Source organism: Piliocolobus tephrosceles, chromosome 5 (assembly GCF_002776525.5).
Source record: "Piliocolobus tephrosceles isolate RC106 chromosome 5, ASM277652v3, whole genome shotgun sequence".
Lineage (NCBI taxonomy): Eukaryota > Metazoa > Chordata > Mammalia > Primates > Cercopithecidae > Piliocolobus > Piliocolobus tephrosceles.
This window is the reverse complement of record NC_045438.1, coordinates 102,428,509-102,445,874: the sequence shown is the minus strand read 5'-3', so window position 1 is coordinate 102,445,874 and position 17,366 is coordinate 102,428,509. Positions and strand designations below refer to the sequence as shown.

The 17,366-nt window shown below is 40.6% G+C and overlaps 1 protein-coding gene across 1 annotated transcript in view; it reads right to left on the bottom strand.

Annotated features, from left to right (window-relative positions):
• Positions 1-7,726, bottom strand: part of LMBRD1 (LMBR1 domain containing 1) — a 128,997-nt gene extending 121,271 nt beyond the window's left edge. Inside the window, exons 1-2 of the mRNA XM_023230283.1 lie at positions 7,382-7,726; positions 923-1,099 (exon numbers count right to left, since the gene is read on the bottom strand). Coding sequence (XP_023086051.1) covers positions 923-1,099; positions 7,382-7,450 — 246 coding nt within the window. The 5' untranslated portion in view covers positions 7,451-7,726. The remainder of the gene's footprint in view (positions 1-922; positions 1,100-7,381) is intronic.
• Between the last annotated feature and the right edge of the window lie 9,640 nt (positions 7,727-17,366).

Below are 17,366 nucleotides of genomic sequence, written 5' to 3'. Positions count from 1 at the left end.
GCCCGTCTGTATTCCTAGCTACTTGGGAGGCTAAGAGACAAGACTCGCTTGAACCCAGGAGGCGGAGGTTGCAGTGAGCCGAGATCACGCCACTGTACTCCAGTCTGGGCAACAGAGTGAGCCTCTATCTCAATAAAAGAAAAAATATATAAAATATAAAATAAAATAAATAAAATATAAAATAAAATAAAATAAAAATTATTTACCCAATTTAGCCCAATTCAGGAAGTTATTTTGTAATCATGCATTACTAAGATTACTGAAATACTATTTCATTCAAATATTTAAGTACTAAAGCTAAATACTGGGGCTATAACAACGAAGAGACAGTTTCTGAGTCATAGAAGCTTAAGCTAGTATGAAACTTAAAAGTAATTTGCATAATTTAAAGGAAACTCAGAAACCTTTAGTCCACACCCTTCAATTTTAAAATGAGGAACCTCAAGTTCAGAAAAGTTAAGTGGTTTGGCTAAAGGTCTGCAGCTAGACAGTTAAGGGTCAAGACTAGAACTCAGGTCTTATAATTGCCAGCCTAATTCACTACACCATACTGACTCAAAGTACTCAATATGAAACAGAGATTAGGATCCCGATCTGCCACTAACAAAAGCCCTTCTAAATTATGTACTTATTGCATTAATGCAAATCAAATAAGCTTGAAGGGAGTTACGAGCAGCAAAAAATATATAACCTATTATGATTACTTGAAGCATTTGCAAGGTTGCTGAATTAATAGTTCTTATGTCAGTTGAAAGTCTGCTTCTAATCTATCAGGTCAGATGTCACATTCTCAGCCTCTATGTTGTATTTCCATTCTCATTCATTCCCAGATACAAAAATCAAACACAATATATTCCAGACTGCCCACTGTGCCAGAAATTTGAAAGGAAAAAAAAAATCTGCAAAGTAAGATTATATTTACCTTAAATGTACCATTTTGATTTTTCATGTAAGAAACCAAAAATATATCCACTGGTAGAAGTGCTGATGTGATAAGTGCAATTGCTAGAGAAAAAATTGCTGTTATGGTGGAGACAACTTCACTTTCCCGCCGACTTTGGTATTTACGAACATATATCCAGCAGAATGCCAAAATAGCCTGAAATAGAACAAAAAGAGATGTTTGTTACTACCCAATATATTTTCTCTGACTTTTGCACGTGTTTGAAAGTTTTTAACAGGAAACCTTATGTGAAGTAAAGGTTATTTTAGTTGTGTAAGGAAAGCCTACCATCCTTAAAAACTTGTCCAAGATGTATAATTTTCAAAGCCTATTTCATGAATGCAGTACGTCACATACACATACACAAACAATACTATTAATAACAGTGCTCAGTTACATATTTCCTCACCTAACACAGTGCAAACATTAATGGTTTCACACATCACAGTTATAACTAGCTTTGAATATTTTCTCCCTGTAGATTTTTCCAACCTAAAGGAGATATGAGTAGAAGCTGTTCTATTCTAGGCTTATTACTGAAGCATTACAGAAAATAACTTGGATGAAAATTAACTTCTGACCTGTTCTGACAGTTCAAGAATAGCATTGAGCTAAAGATTAACTGCCAGTAATCACCATGCAATTATCATATTATACTATAATTTAAATTTTAAAGAGCATTAAACAAAGAAAAGTCAATGCTGAAAATGGATACATGTGTACAGCAAGGAGCTTTCCAGTGAAAAAAGTTCACTCAGAGATAGAGGTTGACACCTCTAGTTAGCCAGGTACTCTTAATAGTTACCAACGCCATTCTAGGGACTAACACAGTGCATAGGACTTTAATGATTCTCTAACTTTAGGAGGCATCGGAATTACTTGGAGGAACTGTTAAAGCATGGATTGCTAGGCCCCATCCTCTGAGTTTCAGATTCAAGAAGTCTGGAGTGGAGCCAGAAAATCTGCATTTGCAACAGCTTCCCCAGGTGAGGCTGCTGCTGGTCCAAAGCTATATTTTGAGTTCTACTCTACTCAATTACAGGGAATTGCAGACAGAAACTATGTTATTTCAGCCTTGACTGTGAGTCAGAATCACCTGGGTAACTTTTAAGTACCCTTATACCTTCCCTACATTCCCCAATCAATTCTATCAATGGAGCATAAGGCTCCTCCAGGCATCAGTACTTTAAATGCCTGAGGATTTCAATCTGAGCCAAACTTGAGAACCATTGTTCTAAATAAGAGCTCTGGTAGTTTTAAAAGCCTTGTTTTTTCTTTTCACTTTTTCAACAGATTCATCGGTTACTTTCTTTCTCAGCATCCTGCAGTTCCAGGGCCTAAATGACTCTAATAAAACCACCAAACTAGTTTTGCAGCTTCCAAATTCTTCTACTGCAAGCAAGATACAAGAACAATTCCATCATCTCAGAAAATTTCTTTGACCCTTTGTAGGAACTCCTAAAAAATTCCACAGAGCAGTTTTCATGACTAGGGACTAAGGGCTAATAAGACCCTGAAAAACCAGGGTGTGGACCAAGCTGGTTAAGACCCACTGAACCCAACATGGCAATGGATTTGACCTAGGTTTCACCTAGGACCTCATTATATGCTCATTAACATGCTCAATCACACACCTACCAGCACCACGGCAGTTCCAAGACCACTCATATTTGATGCAAAAATGGGTGGCACCATAATTTCAAGAAGTCTCTACCTTTTTCCAGGAATTTTCATGAATATATCCCTTGGATAAAGAAACCCATAAATGTAGAAACTCCAAACCTCATTGAGTGTCTCTCTCTTAAGAATACCCACAAGAGTGTGTACTTTCCCTTTAATAAATCTCCATACTTGCACTATTTTCTGACTTACCCTTTAATGTGTTCTCATGACAGTGTCAAGCACCTGAAAACCAGCTGGGGTTGAGATCCCACCAGTGTTTGGGGATCTCCTTCAGCCCATCGGTATCACTATGACAACCACTATCTGTTTTCTGTCCCTTTCTAGAATATCATAATGCCTTCACATAGTATGTTGTCTTTTCAGTCTGGCTTGTGTCATTTGGCACAGAGCATTTAAAACCCATCCAAGTTGCTGCACGTCATTCCTTCATAATGCTGGTCTTTCAGCTGGTGACAGAAGAGCAAGAAAAAACTGAGAAGGGAGTTAAGACTTTGGAACAAACAAACAAACAAACAAAAAGGATCTAGGCTCAAATTCTTGATTTTGGGAAATTTATTTTTCATAAAATATTCCTTTATATTAAGATTTGAATGAGCTTGTTTTTAAAGGAATTCACAAATATTTTTAACATTCCCCAAATTTATTTTGAAGTCTTTAAAAGCTGAGCCTCATCTTTCTATCCTTAGCAGTATTTGACACAAAGTGTTCCAATAATTTTTTTATTGGATTTCAAGAATGAAAGAAAACCTGAATTTTGTAGGTATTATTACAAACAATTGCCAGTATCAGGCAGACAAGTTGCAAAAGGGCAACCAGGCAGAAGAGTTAAGCCAGAGATTCCCAAATTTCTTGGTCTCAGAATCCCTTTATAATGGTTTTAAAACTGATAACCTTAAAGAGCTTTTTGTTCATGTTATCAACCATTACTACAATATAAAATAAAACCAAGTATACTCATCGATAGGAATAGTTCTTTCATAACAAGCTTTAAGGATTAAATGAGATACAAAGGGTTTACCACAGTGGCTGGCCATAGTAACTACTTAACAAATAGTAGTTGCTATGAGAGCATTTGATAAAAGAAACAAATATATAACTCTGTTAACAATTATAAAAGTCCCCCAGCTTCTCCCAAAAGATTCAAAATAAACTGGTCTGAACAGAGATTTTTAAAACTCCCCAGGTGGTTCTGATGAAAGGTCAAAGTTGTGAACCACTGGGGCAGAAGAAGGAATGAGAAGAGATGAATCTTTATTAAACTAATGAGAATACATGATATACCATCTGGGATCTTGTTAAACTGCAGATTCTGATTCAGTAGGACTGGGGTCACATATTTGGTATTTCTAACAAGTTCCCAGATCATGCCCACACTTTAAGGAACAAGAATAAATTTGCTTTACAAAAATGGAGAGTCTCCTATTTTAATGGCAAATACAATTTAAAGGTGGTGGGAGCCAAATTACAGAGGACACTGGAGCTAGACAGAACAGTTTAGATTTCATACAGCAAAGACAGACGTAGTTAGATTACATGCATGAGGGACCAAATCTAACAATTCTTTATGTGGGAAGAAACTGAAGTCCATTCTTTTTGCCCAAGATGACAAAAGCAGGCAACATTTATGTCCGAATTTTTTTTTTTTTTTTTTTGAGACAGGGTTTCCCTCTGTTGCCCAGGCACTATCAGAGCTTGCTGCAACTGCCTGCGAGAACCACCTCCTGGGCTCAAGCAATCCTCCCACCTCAGCCTTCCGAGTAGCTGGAACCTTAGGCATTTGCCACCTGGCCCAGCTAATTTTTTTTATTTTTAGTAGGGATGGGATTTTGCCATGTTGCCCAGGCTTGTCTCGAACTCCTGAGCTCAAATGATACACCTGCCTCAGCCTCCCAAAGTGCTGGGATTACAGGCGTGAGCCACCACACCTGGCCCATGTCCTGAATCTTTAGTAGATGACAGGCAGAAGTTCTCCAAGTGTGAAATCCCTACGCCCTGGTAGTCCCCAGAATCCTTTCTGGAGATTCAGAAGTTGAAAACTATTCTCATAATAAATACTAAGACGCCATTTGCCTTTTTCACTGTGCTGGCATTTGCACTCATGGTTCATAGCCACAGTGGGTAAAACTACTGGTGCATTAGCGTGACTCAAGACAGTGGCACCAAACTGTACCAGTAATCATTGTATTCTTCACCACAAGCTCAAAAGGGGACAATTTAAATTAAGACTGTGCTTCCCAAAGCAGTATAAATTCATTTTATTGAAATTCAACCCTTGACTCTTTTTAATACTTTGTGGGGTAAAATATGAAGCATGCATACATAAAGTCCTTCTGTTGCATACCAAGATGTGATGGCCATCTCTAGGAAAAGTTTAGAGTGAAAAGCTAAAACAACCACTCTTCAAGGAACACCATTTTTACTTGAAAGAACAATCGTCAAACTATCGTTATTCAGACTTCGCTTTTTGGCAGATTTTGTCAAATGAACAAAGGGAACCTATCACTTAAAGAAAAATTGACAGTATTTGATACCAATGATAAGAGTCAAACTTTCCAATGAAAACTGGATTTTGAAAGACTTACATCCACAACTATAAGCTTGACAACTCTTCAATACTTAGAATTTTCAGAGACATTTCTGACAAGATCAGTTGCAATTTAATGAAATGTGATATTTTGATATTGTGTAATGAAATGTATCCATATTTAAAAGATGTGCATAACTCAGTAAACCAACATTTTCTAAGTGGCCATAGCATCATGTTACAAAACCATGCATGGGTAAAAGATCCTTTCAAAGTGCAAGACGGGCTAATGGATTTTAATGTAACAGTTAATGAAAAGCTCATTGATAGGGTTTCAGATTTCACCTTGCAACTGACTTTTAAGAATCTTCCACTTGTTGGGCTTTGGTGTAGGATCAAAAAACATCCACAATTATCTGAAAAATGCTCCTCTGTTTCTGACTACCTATCATTGCAGCTGTATTTTCTTCATACATTTCGACCAAAATAACATTTCGACCAACATAAGAAACCAGCCTTTCTTCTAATAAACCAGGATTTAAAGAGATTTGCAGAAATTTAAACAAGAGTCCTTCTTCCTAATGCTCTTATCCACGCCAACATTCAAGTGTCAAACTCCTAATTCCCTTCTGATTTTATTTGTCCTTGCTGTAATATTGCCAACTTAAATGGCTTCCCTTCTTCATCTATCCAAACTCTATCACAATTCTCATTTTCTTCCAATATTGTTGTCTATTCTCTTAAGTCCTACTTTATTTAGTCATACTTTGGCTTTCGGTCCATAAAATACATGTTTCAAGAATTTCAGTTTTCCCACCTATCTCCAGGCCCTCTTCAAAGCCATATCTTTAAAGCCATATCTTGTTTCGCTAACATCCTCTTAAAATTCACACCACTTCCTTATCGTAAATGTTTATTAATTTATAACTGCCAAAATAGTCTCACTTAACTTTCATACATTACATGCTTATTTATTTTCTTCTAAACAAACTAAATCTGATGGACTGGAAAAGCCAAGGGGGCTCTCAAAATACACAACTGGGTGGTTGCAGAGACCAGTCAACCTTTAGGGTTTCATTTCCTCCAAGAGAGAACTAACATATTCCAGGGTAAAGGCAGTATTTTTATCTGTGACAGTGATGACAGTAATAAGAGGATCCTTTTCTTAAATTTTCACACCATTCTTTTCTTTTTTCTTTCTTTTTTGTTTTTTTTTAGTCTCTACTGCAAAAATTTACTAGAACATACTACATAGGTACCAGACACTGATTGGATCTGACAATTAAAGTAAAACTAAACAAGCCTGATTTCCAGAACTGGAGGTTTTTGTTTTGTTTTGCAATGCAAAAAGGTCAAAACAAATGGGAACAGAAAGTAACTACAGGCTTGGACGATAAGAAGAGAAGATTTGAGAAGGTAGAGAGGTTATGAAAGTCAAACAATTGAACTCTCAAATAAAATAAAACAAAGGGTTTTAATTTGAATAGGGAAGTAATAGCCAGACCACTTTAAGTCATTTCAATCTACATTTTGCTCACTGAATAGGCAGAAATAAGATCACTGGAAAAGAAAGCACCTGAGGGCAAACAGGTAGTAGTATATATTTCGATACTGGTAATAAAGAGGGCTACAGCTCCGCCCTCCACAGGTATCTACACCAATCAAAAAAAGATTTGAAGAGAATGTGACACCTGGAAGTCAGAACTAGCAACTCACGTCATCAAGGCAGAATCACACAATGGGCACAGAGGTTGGAGACTCACTAGCCCCAAGGGTAGGGAACATGGGGGAAAAAACATACAGAGAAGGCGACAAGTAAACAACGCCAGCGCCTACTTAACTTGCAAAGATCCAGCGCTGCCGACCCACACTGTGTGCCACTGTTTTACAGAGGACGAAAGGCCACCACATGCTTCTCAACCCCGAGGTCTCCTCCGCCCCCAAACCCCACCGGCCCCATTGCCCAAATCAGGGATGACGGCAAGAGCTTCCAAAAAGGACCCTGCAACCCTAGACGTCATCAGTGAAATGAAAGTAAAACCGACCGAAAATCGGCACCCCCCTGCCCCCGCCGCCCGCCCAAGCCAACACCGAAAAGCCCTCCATAGTCCAGGCTAAAAGCGGGGCGGGGCGAAGAGGGTCTCCGGGGTCCGGAAAGGCCAACTGCAGGGCCGGCCCCTCCCTTCCTCCGCCAGTCCAAACATCCGGAAAACTCCAAGCGCTTCCCCTACCAGTAGTAAGAGGCCGAATATACACCAGCCGATCACCAGCTCCGCCGAGGCCGCGCCAGGAGTCGCCATCTTCGCTTCCGGTCCAGACCAACCAGAGCGCCAGGGGTGGGGAAAGGGGAGGGGGAAAGGGGAAAGAGTGCGAGATACACTGCACCAGCGCACCCTAAAGGTTAAAAGGGCGGAGGAGGAGGAGCAAGTGGTTGCCAAGGAGACTCGACCCACTAGCGTCCCCTGGCGGCGAGCAGGGTGGAGGCGGGGCAGCAAGGACTGCTCAGGGGCGGGGCGCGTCCGGACGCAGTGACGTCACCACGCTGCCTGCGCTGGCTTCCGCGCCCGCTGAGATGTGGGAGGGCTGCAGAGCAGGGTGTTGACTCATAGCAGGGCAACCTTATTGGGATATTTGACTCAGCCTAAGCTGATAGACTGGAACAGCAAGGGTACTCCACAAAGAATGGACTAGGTGGACCTGGAGATCCAAGTCAATTTTAGAGGTTTATACTTCTTCACTAAAAGGAAGTTTGGCCCTCGTGTACAAGGTGGAATGTGTGTGTTTGCGAGAATGGGTGACTCTGAATAAAAGTTGACTAGCTGCCCAAATGACTTTAATTTACTGGCACTGGTGCCAAGCCGGGATAACTGGTTGGCTGGACATGAACTTATCACTTGATGTTTTACCCTTTCTATTCAGATGTATGCGTGCCTGTGAATTTCCATGATAGCTTTGTACATAAAGGTATATGCATCAGCAAACAAAACACACTGCCATAGGCCCACAATGAAGAAGGAGGAGACTCCTGGGATGGCTTACCTGAGTCCACAGGGGTGTGAGTGCATGTTTCACCACTGTGATGTAGTCAAGAAACAACTCTTGTGAGAAAAAATACCGTCATCTTTTTCCAATGTATTATGTGGTGATGAATTATCCTCTACCTAGAATCTACTTCCAGCTGGAAGCCTGCTGTAGGGAAAAAGTAGGATGGTCCTTCCTGCCCAGACAGAATAAGAAGAGAAGAAGAGAATAGGGGAGAATACAGTCTTAACTTGAGCTGCTACCATCATAAGCTGGCTTTAAGCCCTCTAGGCCTGGAAATGTTTGAATTTCACTCTTTCTCCCTTAATAATTCATATCCCTGGAGACCTCTGTCATAGCTTCCTTAAAGTGAGGAATGATACCACTTCCAGGTTGGTATCTCTATTCCAGGTTGTATAGAGCATATTTGACATAAGTAACCACTTCTTAGAAAAAGACTCCATTTACATTTCAAAAGGAATCATGCTAGAAGGGACCAGATGTTCACCTAATCAACAGAGACTGCACCCAACCAGATAAGCACATAACCAGGCACACTCTTTACTATCAGTCATCACCAGAGGACTCTGAGGCTATAAAAAGAGTAGAACTTCACCAGCTCGAGATAACCATCTTAACAGATACTGTCTTACTGTCGCTCATGATCAACATCCAGCATCTGCCACCAAAGGCTCTTCTCAAATCAAAGACTCTTCCTTGCAGAATGTTGATATGCATCCTGATCAGCCCAGGACACTCTCCTTGTCCATGTTACTCTCCTTGGATTGGTTAACCCCGTTTTCCTAACCTTTCTCTTGATGTTAAATGTTACTTTCTTTTAGAATGTTTAGCCTATAATATTTATATGGTGGTTAAGTATACCACTATTTATGGTTTGCAATATTGACTGACTTGTGGAGTGGCTAGAGCTTTGTGTCCTTGGTTCTGACTACCAAATGAATGGGTACCACTAAGGAAAATTACGTCCTTCAGACCTTCATACAGCTCATGGCTTTTATGATTGAAATAGCATCAACGAAAGTCTGACTGTGAAAAGACACAAACTTGCAGGGACTTGAGCCACTGACAGGTAGTCACTTGTATCTCCTCCACAAGCCCCAGAGCATACTGAGGTACACTTAATTATGCCTTTTCCTGCTGATGTCTTGTAATCTTCTTCTAGAAGCTCACTTAAGTTGGAGGAGAGGCCTAAGACAACACCAAGTCAGTTCTTTCCCTTTCCCCAAATAGTCTAAATCTCCTCTGTAGGAATAATGATACATACCTTGCACCAACAACTTTGGGAGCACAGGTCAATCCCAATGTAGCACCATTCTCTTAGTTCTACAATCAAAGGAATCAGCCCTTTTTGATTATACCCAAGAAAGTCAGCCCCGACTCTACAGTCCACCGCAGTTGTCTCTACTGGGTCAGACACTAGCCCTCTGTGTCCTCAATTTCAGGGGCTGTATTTCAAATTCCCAAGTAGCTCCCTTGAGACCTCCCTTACTAGGCTAGGGGTTAGAAGGTAACACCCCATTTCAACCCACCCACCCCTCCACCTCACCCACAAATACACCACTCTTTGGAGTTAAGGATGGAGTTACACAGATCGGCAACAGCTCTCATTAAACAAATCTGTTTATGAATCTTCTCCTCTTGCTAATACATTTGTAGAAATTTTATTTGGCTGAGGGGTCTAAGAGCTATAGAATAAATTGTTGAATCCCTTTTTAATTATGCATATAAGGGATAATTCATAGTTAGAATGAAGACAAGTAAAGGTAAAAATCTGACCTTCCTCTGTGGAAGCCCTAGGGCCTCCGTTTTCTCTGAGGACCGGGATCCAGGTCTCCTGCCCACCTGAAGGTGAGAAAGGGAGCCCAGAGTCAGGACCCAGCTTTCTAGAGCTGAAAGGAAAAAGACTCCCCTAAGGATTTTGAGGAAAGTCAAAATTTCCTGAAATGTCCCATTTCTGGAGAACCCCGCCATCTCCATGACCTCAAGCCCATGTTAGCCTGCTGGAGAATGAGATACCATGGGGAGGACAGCCAAACTGCTCCAGTTGACGGCCAACTCACACTCAGAAGCAGAGCCACCTAGTCAACCAGCAGCTGATCACATATGCCCGAAGGAGCCCACCTGAGCCCAAAAGAATGGCCCAATTGAGCCCTGCCCAAATAGCTGAGCAACTCTATCATGAGCTAGTAAGTCTTGCATGGTTTGTTATGCAAGAGCTAACTAATACATGTACCCAGTGCAAATGGGATGCCAGAATTCAACGACAGGTTGATTACTAGTTACCTGCAAACAGAAAGCACCCTACAGGTACAGATTTCATTTTCCCCTTATTTAAAGTTGGATCTCTTGTTAGATGGTGGTGAGTTATACCGAAATGCATGAAGATGTGTACATGTGATTGGTGCTTAAATTACACAGTCCCCCACGCCACAGAAGGAAACAGCCATGGCCTAACCATTAAGGCCAAGGCCAAATAGCAAATAGCAAAATAAGAAATTTGCCTTTAATCTGTTTCCTCCATATCTACACTTTGGAGATCAAGGATGTAGACAGATCTGAAGACATTGAGTTTCCTTTTTGGGGGGTCTTATCATCCTTTGTTTACTGTCTGATCTCTGGAAGAAAGATGGACATCAGGTGGGCAGCAGTGGTACCTGTGGACACTTTCTTCTTGCAGCCCCTGCTTTCTAGGGGCAAAATCTCTCACCCTTGGGCCTAAGGAGAGATGTTGGGAGGCAGAGGCTGTTCCCTCACCTAAGGGAACAGCTAGGAAGCTGAAGAGTGTTTCAGGCCCTTCAGCTTCCTTAGATCAAGAGAGTCAGAGCCCTCAGTGCTGCACTTTGGTGTGGCAGCCACTGGCCACATGGGGCTGCTGAGCTCATGGAATAGGCTGCTCAGAACTGACATGTGCTGAAAACTTAAAATATTAGACAGAGTTGCCAAGATTTAGTACCAAAAGTTATACTTCATTAATAATTATATATTGATTACATATTAAAATGATAATATTTGGGATATATTGGGTCAAATAAGTTATTATGATAAAAATATTCCCCACTGCTTTAAATTATATGTGAAATTGGAGCTTTTACTGAGTCTAGACTAAATATTTTTAACATCTGATGTGCCCTCCATTGAATTAAGTCCATTTAATAAACTGGCTGAACCCTTTTGCTGCCTCTGACTCCCAAAGTTGTATTGTGCAGTTGCTTGACTTTCAGGTCAGAAAAGCCTCATATTTCTGTGTTGCTGACAAGAGTGACTAGTTACAGAGGAACAGTAATTTGAATCAACAAGATGAGTAGGGTGAGAAGAAAAAGTCATTTTGGGTCAGTATAGGCATGCATTTCAACCTTCTCTTTATTCTTAAGTCTAGTCATTTAACATGTAAATCAGACCAGCAAGGACCGAGTACATTCTCTTGAATGATGTTTTTAAATCTAAGAAGCCTCTGAATCAAACCAGAGTTTTTTAAACATAATATTTTTATTTGCTGTTTACAATTACAAAGGGAATACATAAATATTTCAATTTGAATAATTTAGAAACAAAAGTCGTTCTTATAAATGTACACAATCCTTCCAACCCTAAAATACTTCCCTTTAAGAGCTTCTGGGGCTCTTTGTATGCACATTCTGATGTGTTCAGTGAGAATGTAGAAAACTAATAGCTCTTTCCTGTTCACCTGTAGTTACTGTAGAGTGCACTTACTTGACCCCTCACCCAACAACTCATGGACAGGTACCAGGATTTCTGTGAACTCTGTTCCATTTTAATCAAAGAAACATCATAAAAAGCTAGTCAACCCCAAGAGATTTATTAAGAGAAGGTATCTGTCATGCCAGACCCCTATTGACTTCAGTAGGAATGGCACTATGTTCAAGAGGCCTAAGAAGAGACCCAGAGCCAGCGAACAAGACATAGGGCTTATTGAGGAACTTACATATAGGGAGAACATATAGGAGAAACACTACCATTTGTAAAAAGCATTCAGTTTATACAGCATTTTCACTTAGCACTCTCCCCCTAACAACCACCTGGCAACCTTCATTTAACCCAAAACAAAGGGCTTTAATTCCCTGTATGACCTCTGTTCACGGAATGGGCTGGGAGTTCAGATATTCCTCATAGATAAGGAATGAATCCCTGGGTTGGCCACTTCTAGACTCCTTAGCTTGTAATTCTGAACATACACTCTTCTTAGACCATAGAGTCTTTCTCAGAGTATGCTCAAGTTAAGTTATTGCTGTCAGGTGCATCTGCCATAGAACATTCCAGAAAAACTTCTATCAAAACCTAGACTCCCTTGACCTATATTAAGAGAGCTAGTGGCCTTTGAAGGAAAGAAAAGTTTATGAAGGAGCAACTATTTTTGCCCTCATTTCTCCATCCCTCAGCTTTTGAATGGTTCCTCTCCCCTAGAGCCAGTTGAGGGAAGACACAGAATTTGAAGGGAGGGCGTGACCTGAATTTTGGGAGAGGCCATGCCTCTTGTAACTGCTACAGGTGATTAGCACACAGAAATTCCCAGTATCTTGGTGCAGAAAGGGTATGGACTAGCTCCTCCCCATATTCTCACCACACCACATACACACACACACACACACAGGCCCAGTGATCTCACTGAAGGCTTTGGTGGATTGCCCCTGAGAATCACCCTATTCATGTGCTTATTCCTGTGGAGAGCTGCGGAGAGGTGGAACATCCTCTGCTGGGGGAGGCACACATGGACAGCAGAAAGTTGAGGAGCAGCCCCAAGGAGGGAACCAAACCAGGCAATGATGGCCTACAGAAAGGTCATTTTCAAGCCAAAACCAGGCAAAGGTAAAACCAAAAAAAAAATTAGACTACCATGAACATAGATGCCAAAACTATTAAAAAAAGTATTCATGAAGTAAGGACAATTCCTCCCCTGATCTTTACCCTCCATGGCATTCAATGAGTGCCCCTTCTGGAACTGGGGGATTGGGGGTGGGTTTGAGGGCCAGGAGGTATAACAGTGGTGTCTCATTCCCTTTATGAGGTGCTTTTAGAAAACCAAAGCTAGGGCCGGGCACGGTGGCACACGCCTGTAATCCCAGCACTTTGGGAGGCTGAAGCAGGTGGATCACGAGGTCAGGAGCTCGAGACCATCCTGGTTAACATGGTGAAACCCTGTCTCTACCAAAAATAGAAAAAATTAGCTGGCTGTGGTGGTGGGTGCCTGTAGTCCCAGCTACTGGGGAGGCTGAGGCAGGAGAATGGTGTGAACCTGGGAGGCAGAGGTTGCAGTGAGCCAAGATCGGGCCACTGCACTCCAGCCTGGGCGGCAGAGCGAGACTCTGTCTCAAAAAAATTAAAAAAAATTAAAAAAAAACAAAGGTAGGATTATGATCAAATAGCATAAACTGAGAGACAAAATTTATAAAAATAATCTTATATAGGAATTCGTAGAAAGAACAAAAAGAATACTGAAAGTATTAACAGGAAAGAACAGCCTGGAAGAAAAATTTATTTTAATAAGACACAAAAGAGATAAAAAGAATCAGGAGACTGTTTTCTGATCAAAACCCCAAAATCAAGAAGTAGTACATTGAGACTTAACTAGGGCTTGAACTGTAGAATAGAAGGGTGGGTGACTCAAGCCTACTTCAGGGTCTGCAGTCTAAAACAACCCGGTAGAAATGACTTCACAACTTAGCTCCTGAAAGTGGAGTCAAGCTAACTGCATCATGGGAACTAAACTAGGGATATAGTTTGTAATCTGAAATTATTTAATATATTTAGACCACAGTTTAGCTATGCATCCAAATTAACTATGTGTGTTGTACAACTGAATGTTAACATGCTGATGTTTTTAAAACATAGTTCATGATTATATACCAAATGTTTAAAATTTGTTACCTGAAAACATTGAACTATCCAAGTCCAAATAAAACTCTTGGAAACCCTTAAAATTTCTCTTCCAACTGTCATTTTTTCTGTGCTTCCATTGCTAACCAATAATCCTCCTGATTGACAAATTGCTTCCTTAGTGATTTTAATTCCTTCAGTTGGGCTACAGCCAAACATTACTGGCCTCAAATCCTAGTGACTTTGTGCATGTCTGTCATGATCCATAATATGCTCATTTAGAATGTAGCATTCTGCTGTGTTCTATGTAGTGCCTATACTTGATCTTCTGTCAAGAGGATTTAGCAATGATCCAAGGTGAACATTAATGTGGTGCTGAGGATGTTTCAGCACACCTGCCTTTTCTTCCCAACACTAAATGATCTCCTTTTCCCTCCTAATCCTTCCGTGTCATCTAACTAAATAAGCCATCACAACCCTAAGACATTTCTTATTTTGTGATAAGGCTTTTTGTGTTTATAAGGTCACAGGAACATATGGTTGAGAGACCCATTTGGTTCTGCCAGAACATTTGCTCATTTAGATATAATCCTGTAGGAAGCCAAAAGTTTTATGCAAGTGCCAATCTCTGAAAAAGTAAATATTTATGGTCTACATTTTGTTATTCAAAATCAAAACGGCTTTTTTGAGGCCCAACATATAAAGTATATTCAAAAATCTACTGGCTCATGCCTGTAATCCCAGCACTTTGGGAGGCCAACACAGGTGGATCACCTGAGGTCAGGAGATTGAGACCAGCCTAGTCAACATAGTAAAACCTTGTCTCTCCTAAAAATACAAAAATTAGTTGGGTGTGGTGACTCATGCCTGTAGTCCCAGCTACTTGGGAGGCTGAGGCACGAGAATCACTTGAACTCGGGAGACAGAGGTTGTAGTGACCCAGTGACATAAGATCATGCCACTGCACTCCAGCCTGGGCAACAGAGTGAGACTCGTTCTCAAAAAAAAAAAAAAAAATCCTAGTTCATCTATTTCATTGAATAGAAAAATAAATGCCAGGGAGAAGAATGCCACTGAAATGTTAATATCTGGTTGTTTTTTATTTGTGAACAACTTTCTAATTTGCTATCCTAAAATTAGATTGCACACAGTATCATATGTGAATTGTAAAATTTACATTTCCATATTTCTGTAATTATAAGCTCTCAATGACTACTGTTTATACACTTTTCTTCTCCTAATAAAACATTTCCATGTACACTAATAAGAAATGTTTTCTCTTAAGATTTTTCTTTTGCGTATGAAAAAAATAACTTATTCATAACTCAGACACATTGAATACCTCTAAGTATTTTTTATTGTGTCAATTCCTAAACCTGGTATGTATTTCAAGGTATAAAAATCAATTTGCATATACTACTCAACCATAAGGTGATGTCAAAGACAGTTTACAATATGAGTAGAAGTTATAATAACAACTGCTTTTTATTTATGACACTTAAAAATGATCTATAGCACACTCAATAGTTTTAACAAAAGTGCTCTTTTTTTGTAGCATGTGTTGCTCTTTTTTCAAACAATAGGATCCCTCTCCTGAGTCAAGCATATATTTTTTTTCATAGCATGATTCTGTTTGCTTTATTTCTAGGCAGAGTCTTTCAGCTTATATTTGAATTCAAGGTATAACCTTTAGTATTCAATTCCCGTATGTTAATGACTTACAGTCATAACATTTTGTAAAACCAATCGGTCTTATTAGAATTTATGAGGCTACAGTAAGTCATTTCTGGATAACCATTTGTGTAGCACTATGTGAAATAATTTAAAATTGATCTTTAAATTTTTAAACAATTGATAGACTGGAATCATTTATCTTTACATTATCATTTGCTGCCAAATATATTCTGTAACTTATTGTTCATGTAATCTTTATTACATTGTTTTCAATGTAATAAAGATATAAAGTAGGGAATTTAAACTGTTATATCTGAATCCTGTTTTTAAAAATATTCTAAATTAAAATTATTGCATAAATCGTCCTTATGCTGCTGATAAAGACATACCTGAGACTGGAAAGAAAAGGAGGTTTAATTTGACTTACAGTTGCACATAGCTGGGGATGTCTCACAATCATGGTGGAGGGCAAAGGCACTTCTTACATGGTGGCAGCAAGAGAGAATGAAGAAGAAGCAAAAACAGAAACCCCTGCTAAACCCACCAGATCTTGTGAGACTTATTCACTATCACGAGAACAGCACAGGAAAGACCAACCCCCATGATTCACTTTCCTCCCACTGGGCCCCTCCCACAACATGTGGGAATTCTGGGAGACACAATTTAAGTTGAGATTTGGGTGGGGACACGGCTAAACCATATCATGCTGCCCCGGTCCCTCTCAAATCTCATGTCCTCACATTTCAAAACCAATCTTGCCTTCCCAACAGTCCCCAAAAGTCTTAATTGATTTCAGCATTAACTCAGAAGTTCACAGCCCAACATCTCATCTGAGGCAAGGCAAGTTCCTTCTGCTTATGAGCCTACAAAATCAAAAGCAAGTTAGTTACTTCCTAGATACAAGGAGGTACAGGCATTGGGTAAATACAGTCATTCCAGATGGGAGAAATCAGCCCAAATGAAAGGGCTACAGGCCCCATGCAAGTCCAAAATCCAACAGGACAGTCAAATCTTAAAGCTCCAAAATAATCTCTTTTGACTCCATGTCTCACATGCAGGTCACATTGATGCAAGAAGTGGGTTCCCATGGTCTTGGGCAGCTCCGACTCTGTGGCTTTGCAGGGTACAGCCTTTCTCCCAGCTGCTTTCATGGGCTGGCATTGAGTGTCTGCAGCTTTTCCAGGCACACGGTGCAAGATGTGGGTGGATCTACCATTCTGGGGTCTGGAGGATGGTGGCCCCTTCTCACAGCTACACTAGGCAGTGCCCCAGTAGGGCTCTGTGTGGGGGCTCTGATCCCACATCTCCCGTCTGCATTCCCCTAACAGAGGTTCTCCATGAGAGCCCCAGCCCTGCAGCAAACTTTTGCCTGGGCATCCAGGTATTTCCATACATCTTCTGAAACTTAGGCGGAGGTTCCCAAACCTCAATTCTTGACTTCTATGCACCTGCAGGTTCAACACCACATGGAAGTTACCAAGGCTTGGGGCTTGCACCCTCTGAAGCCACTGCTGGAGCTCTACCTTGGCCCCTTTTAGTCATGGCTGGAGTGGCTGGGACACAGGATACCAAGTCCCTAGGGTACACACAGCACATGAACCCTGGCCCTGGCCCATGAAACCATTTTTACCTCCTATGCCTCTGGGTCTGTGATGAGAGGGGCTGCTG